At 40.4% G+C, this 14,345-nt stretch overlaps 1 protein-coding gene and 1 pseudogene across 3 annotated transcripts in view; one reads left to right on the top strand and one right to left on the bottom strand.

Annotated features, from left to right (window-relative positions):
- The window catches only part of DDX46 (DEAD-box helicase 46), a 73,634-nt gene that overhangs the window by 13,805 nt on the left and 45,484 nt on the right, over positions 1 to 14,345 (bottom strand). For all 3 annotated transcript variants that reach the window (XM_019028207.3, XM_019028208.4, XM_055386646.2), the window contains exons 16-18: positions 7,494 to 7,687; positions 4,074 to 4,211; positions 3,585 to 3,734 (exon numbers count right to left, since the gene is read on the bottom strand). In XM_019028207.3, the coding sequence (XP_018883752.1) occupies positions 3,585 to 3,734; positions 4,074 to 4,211; positions 7,494 to 7,687 (482 nt within the window). The remainder of the gene's footprint in view (positions 1 to 3,584; positions 3,735 to 4,073; positions 4,212 to 7,493; positions 7,688 to 14,345) is intronic.
- LOC109026739 (large ribosomal subunit protein eL34-like) lies at positions 10,322 to 10,683 on the top strand (annotated as a pseudogene).

The following is a 14,345-nucleotide window of genomic DNA, read 5'->3' as shown; positions in this document are numbered from 1 at the left end:
GCTATGTGCATTTCTTTTAAAAAATGCCCTTTGCCCAACAGTGACTACTGATACCACTGATTATAGAAATACAAGCCCCCTTCAGAAATTTAGATTAGATTAATAAAGCTGTATCTTCTAGATCTCAAATGCACAGAAAAGCTTATTTAGGGCTTAAAAATTAATTGGTTAATTTACAAAGCTCTTTTACTACAATAAAAACAGTCCATTTAGCTTTTGTATTTTTTTGAGACAGGGTCGCCTTTAACTCCCAGGCTCAAGGGTTCCTCACATCTCGGCCTCCCAAGTAGCTAGGACCACAGCGTGCACTATCACGTCCAGGTAATTTTTAAAAACCTTTTTATAGAGACGGGGTCTCACTGTGTTGTCTAGGAGGGTCTTGAACTCCTGGGCTCAAGCTATCCTCCCACCATGGCCTTCCAAAGTGTTGGGATTACAGGCCATGAGTCACCACACCCAGCCTTAGATTCTTCTTAAAACATTTATTACCTATTAAAGGGTTTTAGTTATGGCCAGGCACAGTGGCTCCTGCCTATAATCCCAGCATTTTGAGAGTTCAAGGCAGGAGGATTACTTGAGCCCAGGAGTTCAAGACCAGCCTGGGCAACATGGCGAAACCTTGTCTCTACAAAAAATATAAAAGTTACCCAGGCATGGTGGCACATGCCTGTAGTCCCAGATATTCAGAAGGCTGAGGTGGAGAATCACCTGAGCCCAGGAGGTCGAGGCTACAGTGAGCCAAGATCACGCCACTTTACTCCAGCCTGGTTGATGGAGTGAGATCCTGTCTCATAAAAACAAAACAAAACAAAACCCCAAAAAAACACCAACAGGGGGTTAGTTATCAACTAGTTTTAAAACTCAACATTTACCTGAGTAAAACCGTTTTAAATTAAATAGCATTCATGGTATTACAATCTGAACAAATTCATAAAATCAGGAAAGGGGGAAGTATACAATGTTAGCTGGTAGAGCTAACCTTACTTTTGATTTTATTCATGTTAAGTACTGTTCACATTTTTCATAAAATTATATATTACTTTAACACCCGAAGAAACAATCACTGTATTTTATCACAAGATTTTAAAAAACAGTTAAAAATACTGCAGTTTTCCCTTTACACATGGAATACATTACAAGAACCCCAGTGAATGCCTAAAAACACAGATAGTACCGCACCGACATACACTGTTTTTTCCTATACATACATACCTATGATAAAGTTTAATTTATAAATTAGGTACAGTTAAGAGATTAACAACAATAAAATAGGACAATTATAACAATATACTGTAATAAAAGTTATATGAATGTGGTCTCAAAATACTGTAACAGTTTCAGACTGTGGTTAACCTACGGCAACTAAAACCACAGAAAAGAAACTACCATAATGTCAAAAAGTGACAGATGTTTTTAAAACATGGCTACAAATTATTTAATAGTCTTTTTTCCTGAGTGTGGGCTGGACTTAATGACTTCTTTCTAATAGAAGAAAGTGGGCTGGGCATGGTGGCTCATGTTTGTAATACCATCACTTTGGGAGGCTGAGGCAGGAGGATCACTTGAGCCCAGGAATTTCAGACCAACCTAGGCAACATAGCGAGACCTCGACTCTAAAAAAAAAAACATTTTAAAATATATATTAACAGGGCATGGTGGTGCACCTATAGTACCAGCTACTCAAGAGGCTGAGGTGGGAAGATCGCTGAGGCTGCAGTGAGCTGAGTTCGCACCACTACACTCCAGCCTGGGCAAAAGAGTCAGACTCTGTTTCCAAAACAAAACAAGACAAAAAAAAAACCCCACAAAGAATAAAGTGGAAGTGACAGGGTGTAATTTCAGAGACAGTCATAAAAAGCACTAAAGCTTTCTCTTTGCTCTCTTTGATCACTCACTGTGGGGAAAGCCAGCTGCCATGTGGGTAAGGACAGGCAAAGAGGTGAAGAACTGAGGCATCCTATCTACATCAAAGTGACTGATGTTGGAAGCAGATCATCCAGCAACAGTCAAGCCTGCAGATGACTGCAATCTCAGGAGCGCCTAAGCCAGAACTACCTGACTAAACTGCTCCTGATTTCCTGATCATAAGGAACTATGTGATAATAAGTGTTTATTGCTTTAACCTGCTAAGTTTTGATTTGTTACATGGCAACAGATAAATTAAAAAAATGAAATGTGGTCGGGCGTGGTGGCTCACGCCTGTAATCCGAGCACTTCAGGAGGCCGAGGCAGGCGGATCACGAAGTCAAGAGATCAAGATCATCCTGGCCAACATGGTGAAACCCTGTCTCTAGTAAAAATACAAAAAAAATTAGCCAAGCATGGTGGCGCGTGCCTGTTGTTCCAGTTACTCGGGAGTCTGAGGCAGGAGAACCACTTGAACCTGAGAGGCAGAGGTTGCAGTGAGCCAAGATCGAGCCACTGCACTACAGCCTGGTGACAGAGCGAGACTCCGTCTCAAAAAAAAAAAAAAAAAAAAAAAAAATGACTTCATCGGCCAGGCACAGTGGCTCACACCTACAATCCCAGCACTGTGGGAGGCCAAGGCAGGTGGATCACCTGAGGTCAGGAGTTTGAGACCAACCTGGCCAATATGGTGAAACCCCATCTCTACTAAAAATACAAAAATCAGCCGGGTGTGGTGGCAGGTGTCTGTAATCCCAGCTACTCGGGAGGCTGAAACAGGACAATCGCTTGAACCTGGGAGGCAGAGGTTGCAGTGAGCTAAGATTACGACACTGCAGTCCGGCCTGGGTGACAGAGCAAGACACGCCCAGCTAATTTTTTGAGCTAGTATGGTATCCTAGAAAGAAATGGCTTAAGGTTAATAGGACAACTGGGTTCTGGTCCTGACTGTGTTAACTCCCACTGTGGTCCTGGACCTAACATCTTTTCTTGGAGTCAATTTCCTAATGATAAGATCAGATTGAATTTCTGATTTCCAAAATTATTTTCTGAACTTAAGTTTAACATGATATATCCAAAAGTGTTCTGAGATCAGGTATGCTGGGGAATTTCTGGGTTTAATGAAGTTAAACAAGATTCGTTAAAGACTTTTCACATCCATGGCCAGACGAGGTGGCTCACGCCTGTAATCCCAGCACTTTGGGAGGCCAAGGAAAGCGGATCACTTGAGGTCAGGAATCTGAGACCAGCCTGGGCAAGAAGGTGAAACCCCGTCTCTACTAAAAATACAAAAATTAGCCAGGCTTGGTGGTGGATACCTGTAATCCCAGCTACTCAGGAGGCCGAGGCAGGAGAATTGCTTGAACCCAGGAGGGGGAGGTTACAGTGAGTGGAGACCATGCCACCATACTCCAGCCTGGGTGACACAGCCAGACTCCCACCGCAAAAAAAAAAAAAAAAAAAGGACTTTTCACATCCTTTGAAGTGCTAATGAGTGGTCTATATATTGAGAGGAGGGGTATTGGTATGTAGTAGGCAGATTTTCCAAAACTGTTCTGGAACCAACCTCTTGTAAAGAAGGTTTCTAATGATTGTCTATCTTGATAACCATATGGCAAGACCTCCAGTACAAAAGAAATAACTGCCTCAATTAAGAATGAGAGAATAACAGTACTTACATCAACTGCAGCATCCTCATCATCTGAATCTTGCAGACCAAGAGCTGCTTTTTGTAACTTCTTCCTCTCATTAGCCAAAGCTTGTTCTGTTTCATCAAACTTGAATCCCTTACCAGAGAACCCACTACTCTTTTTAATTATTTTCCCCTCCTTTCAAAAAAAGAAAACGAAGTTAATCTCATAGTAAAAACTTCAATGTTTAGGAATTCATACTAATTAAATATTTTTCAAGGTCGTGTACGTCAATGTAATAAAAACACTTCATCTAGCATGTAAGATAAACTAAGAGCTCTACATAGACACCACAAAATACTAAGTTCAAGAATAAAATAGGATTTTAGCTTTCACTCATTTTTCCCTCTAGAGAGAAATAAAAATAGTCCTATCAAAATTTTCAAGTGTTACATAAAAAAGATTTCCAAGAATTAAATAATCAAGGTTTAGTCACATTAATGATTTCTAGAAGAGTAACATGGGTTAAAAACTCACAGCTTTCTGTTGATCTTTGAAATCACTCCACAGTTTCTCTAAATCAGGAGGTACTGCAGTCCCTGACAATTCAAGAGCTTTAATTATGTCACCAGCATAGCGAGCTTGATCCTCTGTGATAAAAGTATACGCATAACCCTAATGCACGATGAAAAAGTACAATTATTAGACACTAACAAGATGGATCCTACTTAGATCACAAGATAAAATCTGATCCACCTAATAAATCCTCGAGATTGACAACATTAACTAAAGAATTTTAAAAGCCACGAAAGAGTCTTACTAAATTACTTAATGGTTCAAAGTGAAATATCCAAGTTTAATTTTTATTTTTTGTTGTTTTTTATTTTTTTGAGATGGAGTCTCACTCTGTTGCCTAGGCTGGAGTGCAGTGGTGCAGTTTCGGCTCATTGCAACCTCTGCCTCCCGGGTTCAAGTGATTCTCCTGCCTCAGCCTCCCGAGTAGCTGGGATTATAGGCGCCTGCCACTATGCCCGGCTAATTTTTGTATTTTTACTAGAGACGTGGTTTCACCATGTCGGCCAGGCTGGTCTCAAATTCCTGACCTCAGGTGATCCGCCCGCCTTGGCCTCCCAAAGTGCTGGGATTACAGGCACGAGCCACTGTGCCCGGCCCAAGTTTAATATTTTAAAATAACACAAGCAAACTAGAAAATTTCTAATTTCTTTACACAGAGGTAGAAATATATGCAATTGGCTGGACACAGTGGCTCACGCCTGTAATCCCAGCACTCTGGGAGGCCAAGCGGGGGTGGATCATTTGAGGTCAGAAGGTCGAGACCAGCCTGACCAACATGGTGAAACCCCATCTCTACTAAAAACACAAAAAAATTAGCCGAGTGTGGTGGTGGCACGCCTGTGATCCCAACTACTTGGGAGGCTGCTGATGCAGGAGAATCACTTGATCCTGGGAGACAGAGATTGCAGTGCGTGTGAGATGGCGCCAATGTACTTCAGTCTGGGTGACAAGAGTGAAACTCTGTCTCAAAAAAAAAAAAAGAAACATAGGTAATTTTACACAAATGCACAATTGTGTGGTCATACCTTTTGATTTTGTTTTTTGTTTTTCCTTTTTTTTTTTTGAGATGGAGTCTCGCTAGAGTTTGCTATCTTCACAAAACAATCTGACCTTGCTGGGTACAATGGCTCACACCTGTAATCCCAGCACTTGGGGAGGCAGAGGTGGAAAGATAGCTTGAGCCTAGGAGTTTGAGGCCAGCCTGGGCAAAAATGGCAAGACCACATCTCCACAAAAATGTAAAAAACAAAACCAAAAAAACAATCTGACCCAAACAGTCAACTGTTGCGATTTTTTGTTTGTTTGTTTGTTTCTGAGACAAGAGTTTTGCTCCTGCTGCCCAGGCTGGAGTGCAATGGCACAATCTCGGTTCATCACAACCTCTGCCTCCCGGGTTCAAGCTCTTCTCCTGCCTCAGCCTCCCGAGTAGCTCGGATTACAGGCATATGCCACCATGCCCGGCTAATTTTTTATTTTTATTTTAGTAGAAACAGGGTTTCTCCATGTTGGTCAGGCTGGTCTTGAACTCCCGACCTCAGGTGATCCGCCCGCCTCGGCCTCCCAAAGTGCTGGGATTACAGGCGTGAGCCACCGCGCCCAGCCAACTGTTAAGAATTTTAAAACATGGTTTAAGATTTTAATTCAGAAATATCTTGGCCGGGTGCAGTGGCTCACGCCTGTAATCCCAGCATTTTGAGAGGCCAAGGCGGGCAGATCACGAGGTCAGGAGATCGAGACCATCCTGGCTAACACAGGTTTTAGTAGAAACCCCGTCTCTACTAAAAATACAAAAAATTAGCCAGGCGTGGTGGCACACGCCTGTAGTCCCAGCTACTTGGGAGGCTGAGGCAGGAGAATCGTTTGAACCTGGAAGGCAGAGGTTGCAGTGAGCCAAGATCGTGCCACTGCACTCCAGTCTGGGCAACAGAGCGAGACTCCATCTCAAAAAAACAAAAACAAAAACAGAAATATCTAAATAGCCACTGCCTTTGACCCATGGTCTGCTTTTGTACTCCTACGGGGCTACAAGTATTTACATTTTTATAGGGTTATGAACATATACACAATAACACATATGTACACAGAGGAGAGAGAAAGAGAAGAATATGTGACAGAGCCCAAATAGGCTACAATTTTCAGTACATGGCCCTTTCCAAAAAAATATTCTTGACTCCTTCCAATAGGTTAAAAGAATAAATGCCATTACTACTTATTAAATGTGCATAAGCAGGTGAGCTAAATTCTATGTGCATGAATTTTTCTCATCTATAAAACAGAGTAATATTATTTACCTCAAAGGAAAGTTTTAAGGATAAAATGACATTATATATGTAAAACACTTAAATAGTTTTAAGGATAAAATGACATTATATATGTAAGGATAAAATAACATTATATATGTAAAACAGTTAAAATGACATTACATATGGCAGATAATACGTTATCCATTAATGTAAGCTATGGCATATAAATACTACTTATTGCTTTATTATGCAATGTACAGGGTTAGAAAATTAAATATATCATAATCAATGTCTCCAACAACAGAATAGTCTGCCGCCTCTAGAAGGAATGAGTTAGACCCATACAGTTTCTAGAATACAGGTGAGTCAAAAAAGCAAGTAATATATGTATGTATGAATGATAGGGAGGTAAAGAGGGGAGTAGGAGAAATTGGTAGGTGTGGAGATGGGTATATTTTATGATCCCATGTTTTTTTAAAAAAGATCCTGAAGTATAAACATTTATGTGTATGTGTATACAGATGGTCCCCAACTTACAATGATTCAATTTATAATTTTTCAACTTTACCATGGTGCAAAAGTGATATGCATTCAGTAGAAATTGTACTTTGAGTACCTATACAACCAATTTTTCACTTCCAGTACAGTATTCAGTAAATTACATGAGATATTCAATACTTTATTATAAAATAGGCTTTGTGTTAGATGATGATGCCCAAGTATAACCTAATGTAAGTGTTCTGAGCATGCTAAAGGTAGGCTAGGCTACTATGATGTTTAGTACGTCAGGTATATAAAATGCATTTTCACCTTACGATGGGTTTATCGGGACATTGTAACCCCATCATAAATCAAGGAACATCTGTATAGAAATGTTTAGGCATGAGGGGAAAAACCTAAAAGGGAAGACAAACTGTTAACAGGATCTGCCTACAAAGAGCAGCTAGGTATCTGATAATTTGAACAACACTTAGACCTGTACATGTATATAAATTATTAACATCAACCACTCTTCACACTATGTGGATTAAAGATTTTCAAAATGTCTCCATAACTCCTATTATCTACTCCTTGAAATACTAAAGAAACACCTGTATTTTAATATAATGAAGATCAACTATAAAAAACTTATTTTTACCTTGTTTCCTGCTCTTCCAGTCCGCCCTGCTCTGTGTACATAATCCTCATAATGGTTGGGGCAGCTATAATTTACTACAAGAATCAGATGTTTCACATCTAGACCTCGGGCAGCAACAGAGGTAGCCACAAGAAGTTTGCAGGTCCCATTCTTAAAGTCATTTATGATGCTATCTCTGTCATATTGATCAATGCCTGCAAGTAAATTAAAGAGCTTTAAAACATGTTCAAATTAAATTTTCCATCTCTTCTGACCAAGAATCTAAACTCAGTGAAGAACAAATTGACACATCCAACTCCTAAAATATAGAAAATAAAAGACTAAGAAAATGTAATGGCAAGATTAAAGGTTATTGCTATTAACTCATTTATGAATCTTTCAACTCTGGTCTTGTATTGCCCCCTTTCTTCTATATAAGGTTCATATTTGCAAAGGTCCAATATCAGAAATTAATCTAAACCTGTTTGGGAGCCAAAGCGAGAAAAAGCAGAAACATTCAGCCTATATTGACAAGAGTTAGATCTTTCTCCTTTCCCAGTAGGTTATTTAGAGCCTTGCTACTCAGTTTTGTCCAAGGACCAGAGCAGCATCACCTGGGAGCTTGTTAGAAATGCAGAATCTAGGCCAGGCGCGGTGGCTCATGCCTGTAATCCCAGCACTTTGAGAGGCCGAGACGGGCAGATCATGAGGTCAGGAGTTCGAGACCAGCCTGACCAACATGGTGAAACCCTGTCTCTACCAAAAATACAAAAAAAAAAAAAAAAAAAGCCAGGCGTGGTGGCACATGCCTGAACCTGGGAGGCAAAGGTTGCCGTGAGCCAAGATTGTGCCACTGCACTCCAGCCCGGGCGACAGAGCATGACTCTGTCTCAGGAAAAAAAAAAAAAAAAGGAAATGCAGAAACTAGGGTTATACTCCAAACTACTGAATCAAAATCTGCATTTTAAAAAACCCTTAGGTGATTATCATATGCAAATTAAAGTTTTAGGAATACTGGTTTAGAAGTACCCAAATGGATATCTCTTAAATAAATGATCCAAAGAGGTTTAGTATGAATGGCAAAGCAGAGTATAAAATACCATAAAGTTCTATTACGACATGCCCAGACCACAAAATATTTTATGATGAGGTTCCCAGGAAACTCTGGTAATAGAGAAGGGAATAAGATAAACTCTCAAAACTTAAAACTCATGCTTTCAATGGAAGATTTCACAGAAAATCTGGGTTTAACATACACTGTTTAGCACGTAAATAATTACCAATATTAATTCTTAGTACTACCTAAAATTTTAAAGGTACTCTTCAAGGATTGATTTAAAGAAAGTATTTGAATCACTGTCAAAGAAACTGGAATCTAACACTTCACCAAAAAAATCGCCTAAGAAAATTTAATGAAATCAATATCAATATAAATTTAAGTTTATAATTTGAAAATACCAAAACTTTTACTTTAGCCTAAGGTATCCTTACTAACATAATCACACAAAATTGATTCCTTAGAATTGAATATAATATGCTAACTGAAGCAGCATATGGGATGTCAACCCAAAAACCATGAACCCCCTTCCTTTTTAAAATAACCCCAATTTTGTTCACATACCAACCCAACACATAGTCAGGTATACATCAAATGAGAGACGGGCCTAATCCCAGTCTCAAAGAGTGAATCGTGCTTGGTGTAAACCAGCCCTTCTCAAACTTTCTGTTTTCAGGATGTCTCTTTTTTTTTTTTTTTTTTTAAGACGGAGTTTCACTCTTGTTGCCCAGGCTTGTGCAATAGCGTGATCTGGACTCACTGCAACCTTTGCCTCCCAGGTTCAAGCGATTCTCCTGCCTCAGCCTCCCCACTAGCTGGGACTACAGGTGACTGTCACCATGCCTGGCTAATTTTTGTATTTTTAGTAGAGACAGGGTTTCGCCATGTTGGCCAGGCTGGTCTTGAACTCCTGACCTTGGGTGATCCGCCCACCTCCCAAAGTACTGAAATTACAGGCGTGAGCCACCACGCCTGGCCTTTAGGATGTCTTTACACTCTTAAAATCAATAAGGACCTGCACCCAAAGAGCTTTAGTTTAGGTCTTGTCTATCAATACTTAATGTATTAGAAATTAGAACAGAGAGGCTGGGGGCAAGGCTCACGCCTGTAATCCCAGCACTTTGGGAGGCCGAGGCAGGAGGATCACCTTAGGTCAGGAGTTTGAGACCAGCCTGGTCAACATGGCGAAACCCTGTCTCTTCTAAAAATACAAAAAAATTAACCAGGCATGGTGGCAGCCACCTGTAATCCCAGCTACTCAGAAGGCTGAAGCAGGAGAATTGCTTGAACCTGGGAGGTGGAAATTGCCGTGAGCCAAGATCGTGCCACTGCACTCCAGCCTGGATAACAAGAGTAAAACTCTGTCTCAAAAAAAAAAGAAAAGAAAAGAAATCAGAACTGAGGAAATTTTTAAATATTGGATTTGTTTAAAAATACAGTTCCTCGGCCAGACGCGGTGGCTCATGCCTGTAATTCCAGCACTTTGGGAGGCCGAGGCGGGCGGATTACAAGCTCAGGATTTCAAGACCAGCCTAGTGAACATGGTGAAACTCCATCTCTACTAAAAATACAAAATTTAGCCAGGCGTGGTGGCAGGCGCCTATAGACCCAGCGACTCAGGAGGCTGAGGCAGAATAGCTTGAACCCGGGAGGCAGAGGTTGTAGTGAGCAGAGATCATGCCACCGCACTCCAGCCTGGGCGACAGAGCAAGACTCTATCTCAAAAAAAAAAAAAAAAAAAAAAAAAAAAATACAGTTCTTCTTTCAGGGGTGTTGTCTAGAGGCACTCAGAATGGTCAAGCATTTGACATACTGCCTGTCATAGGCTTTCTACAATACAGCTTTTAACAAAACTAGGTTGTCTGGAATCCTTGGTAATAGAATTGTTTACCTTTATACCAACAAAGTTGGGAAAGCACCAAAATCTGCAGGTGGCATGCGCCCACGCAGACTTCAAGGGGTTTGTGTTGTGAGATCTAATATTGTTACGTGAATGTCCAAAACAAAAAAAAACATGTCAGCAGAGCCTACGGTGGTTCCATGTGTGTTAAATGTGATCATGACAGGATTAAGCATGCTTTCCTTATCAAGGAACAGAAAATCATGGTGAAAGTGTTGAAGGCACAAGCACAGAGTCAGAGAGCTAAATTTTAAAAATTATTTTTGAATAAAAATTAAAAGACTAAAAAAAATAGCAATGACACGTTAAAATAAAAAGCACATTTTTGTGAAAAGTAACTTTTCCGGAACAATAAAATAATTTATTAAGACAAACGGGCCAGCCTGGGCAACATGGAAAAGCCCCCTCTCTACAAAAAATTAGCCTGGTGTGGTGGCACACGCTTGTAGTCCCAACTCCTCGGGTGGCTGAGGTGGGAGGATCACCTGAGCAAAGAGAGGTTCAGGCTATAGTAAGCTGTGATTGTGCCTCTGCATTCCACCTTGGGCGACAGAGTAAAACCCTGTCCCAAAAAAAATAAAAAGACAAATGGCACTGATTTACATTTTTGCCAATCTTTTTCAGGTCTCGCTTTATGGAAGATAATTGGAGTGTCATATCTTCTGTATTCAATCTGTCACAATATACCATGTCATTTAGTCTGTGGCAAACCCTACATACTAGAGAGAAGAGAGAATGAGAAAAAGGCAAATAACATCATTGGATTATTATGAAAATACATATAGCCTCATAACCTCCTGACATCTCAGGGACTCTCAGAGGTCCTAGGACACACGCCCGTAATTCCAGCGCTTTGGGAGGCCAAAGTGGGCAGATCACCCTGGGCAACATAGCAAAAACCCATCTTTACAAAAAGTACAAAAATAGGCTAGGCATGGTGGCTCATGCCTGCAGTCTTAGCTATTCAGGAAGCTGAAGTGGGAGGACAGCTTGAGCCCTGGAGGTCGAGGATGCAGTAAGCTGTGATCACACCCCTCCACTCCAGCCTGGGAGACAGAGCAAGACAATAAGAAATTGTCTCAAAAAAAAAAAAAAAAAAAAAGAAGAATCATCACTTGTCATTCTCTTTGCCTATGAAATGAGGCTTAAGCATATGATATGATACAATTCTGGCCAAAAAGATAAAAGGAGTATTAAAGACAAGTATTACGGGAAACAACTTCCTTACTATATAAAAACACACATTCCCAACAATGTAGGAGAAACCTTACTGGACCAATCCCTCCGGCAGGTAACAACCATGAACTCTGGGCAAAATAAAGAGCAACTACATAAAGACACCAGAGAGCGACTAACAGCAGCAGAAATGAGAAGAAAGTTGACACTTGGAAGAAAGTATTGCACTGGCACTGGCAAAGTGTAGAGGACTGTATTTATTTACTTATTTATTTCAAACTCTTTGCTTAGGGGCAGACCGTGCACAGACCAAGCGAGGAAGTCAAAACTTGAACAGAAACTCACAGTCTTATAAGATAAACCACCAGAAAGTGTTCAAAACAAACTCAGGACTGGGAAACAGAGGAGATAAATCCTGAAAAGAATGGAGCAGAAACCCACAACTGTGCGTATATATGCTGCCCAACTATCTGGCTGACCCCTAAGCTACAGATTCCTGAGGCAAAAATCTAAGCAGTTGGGATGAAAAAAAAAAAAATTCAGAGATTTCAGGGCTAGGCTCGGTGGCTCAGACCTATAATCCCAGTACTTTGGGAGGCCAAGGTGGGTGGATCACCTGAGGTCAGGAGTTCCAGACCAGCCTGGCCAACATGGTGAAACCCCATCTCTACTAAAAACACAAAAATTAGCTGGGCGTGGTGGCACGCACCTGTCATCCCAGCTACTTGGGAGACTGAAGCAGGAAAATCGCCTGAACCTGGGAGATGGAGGTCCAGTGAGCTGAGATCACGCCACTGCACACAGCCTGGGAGACAGAGCAAGACTCTGTATAAAAAATAATAATAAAATTAAAAAGTAAGAGATTTCAGATGCTGCCCATTAAAGGCAGACAGAGTTTGGATGCTGGGTTCTGCCAAGTTAATGCCCTATTTGGAAACCACACAAAAACAAAAACAAAACGCCACTTGAGGGGGACATCAGAGAATTGAGAATTTAGAATCTCTACAATGGATCATTCACAAAGTCCAGTATGCAAACAGAAATTACTAGACATACAAAGACAAAACCATAAAACAAAAATCAAGAGAAAAGACAGTCAATAGAGACTGACATCAGTATGACCCAGATGTTAAAATTAACAAAGATTTCAAAGCACATATAATAATTATGATCAAGACTTTTTAAAAATGCTTACAAGGAACGTCTAGAAAATCTAATCAGACAAACAAGAAAATCTAAAAGAGAACATATTTGTAATTTTAGAACTAAAAAAATACAATAACTGAATTCAAAAATTCACTAGATGGGCTTAACAGAAGATAGGCAATGACAAAAAAAAAAAAAAAAAAGATAATGTTGACAACAGGGTAAAAGAAATTATCAGGGCCAAACACGGTGGCTCACGCCTGTAACCTCAGCACTTTGGGAGGCCGAGGTGGGTGGATCACCTGATATCAGGAGTTCGAGACCAGCCTGACCAACATGATGAAACCCTGTCTCTACTAAAAATACAGTTAGCTGGACGTGGTAGCATACGCCTGTAATCCCAGCTACTCAGGAGGCTGAGGCACAAAAATCACTTGAACCCGGGAGGCGGAGGTTGCAGTGAGCCAAGATAGTGCCATTGCACTTTAGCCTGGGCAACAAGAACAAAACTCCATCTCAAAAAAAAAAAAAAGAAAGAAAGAAATTATCCAATTTGATCTACAGAAGGGAAAAAAAAGGTTGAAAAAGACTGAACAAAGCATCAGTGAGACAATATCAAAAAGTCAAACATACATAACTGAAGTCCCAAAGGGAGAATAAGGCAGGAAAGAAATAACGAAGAATTTCCCAAATTCAGAACAGGACATAAATTTACAGATTCTAGAAGTTAAATGAACCCCACACAGAATAAATACAAATAATACCATCCCTAGATATAGTCACCATATGATGTAGCAATCCCATTCTTTGTTATCTACCCTAGAGAAATGAAAGCTGACATTCACACAAAAACCTTTATTTGAATAATAGCAGCTTTATTCATAATTATAAAAAAAAAAACAACTAAAAAGTCCTTAAACAGATGAACAGATACACAAACAGTGATAAATCCATACAATGAATACTACTCAGTAATAAGAAAAAAAGAACTATAGGCCAGGCACCGTGGCTCAGGCTTGAATCCCAATACTCTGGAGCTTGAGGCGGGAGGACTGCTTGAACCCAAGAGTTTGAGATCAGCCTAGACAACATGGTGAAACCTCATCTCCACAAAAAAATATTAAAAAAATTAGTTGGGTGTGGTGGCACATTCGTATAGTCCCAACTACTCAAGAGGCTGAGGTGGAGCATCGCTTGAGCCTGGGAGGTAGACGTTGCAGTGAGCCAAGCTGAGAGAGCGCCACTGTACTCCAGCCTGGGCAACAGAGAAAAGTTGTCTCAAGGAAAAAAATAAATAAATAAACTATGCAAGAACTTGGAACTTGGATGCATATCAAAGTTATTAAGCTGAGTAAAAAAAAGCCAACTGCAAAAAGTTACATACTGTAGGATTCCCTTATAAACTTTTTTTTTCATTTGAGACAGGGTCTCACTCTGTCGCCAAGGTGGGAGTACAGTGGCATAATCTCGGCTCACTGAAACCTCCGCCTCCCAGGCTTAAACAATCCTCCCTCCCACCTCAGCCTCCTGAGTAGCTGGGAGGCTAATTTTTTATAGTTTTTAAATTTTTTCATAGAGATGGGGTCTTGCTATG

This window comes from Gorilla gorilla, chromosome 4 (assembly GCF_029281585.2).
Source record: "Gorilla gorilla gorilla isolate KB3781 chromosome 4, NHGRI_mGorGor1-v2.1_pri, whole genome shotgun sequence".
Lineage (NCBI taxonomy): Eukaryota > Metazoa > Chordata > Mammalia > Primates > Hominidae > Gorilla > Gorilla gorilla.
The sequence above is the reverse complement of the archived record's forward strand: the minus strand, read 5'-3'. Positions and strand labels throughout refer to the sequence as shown.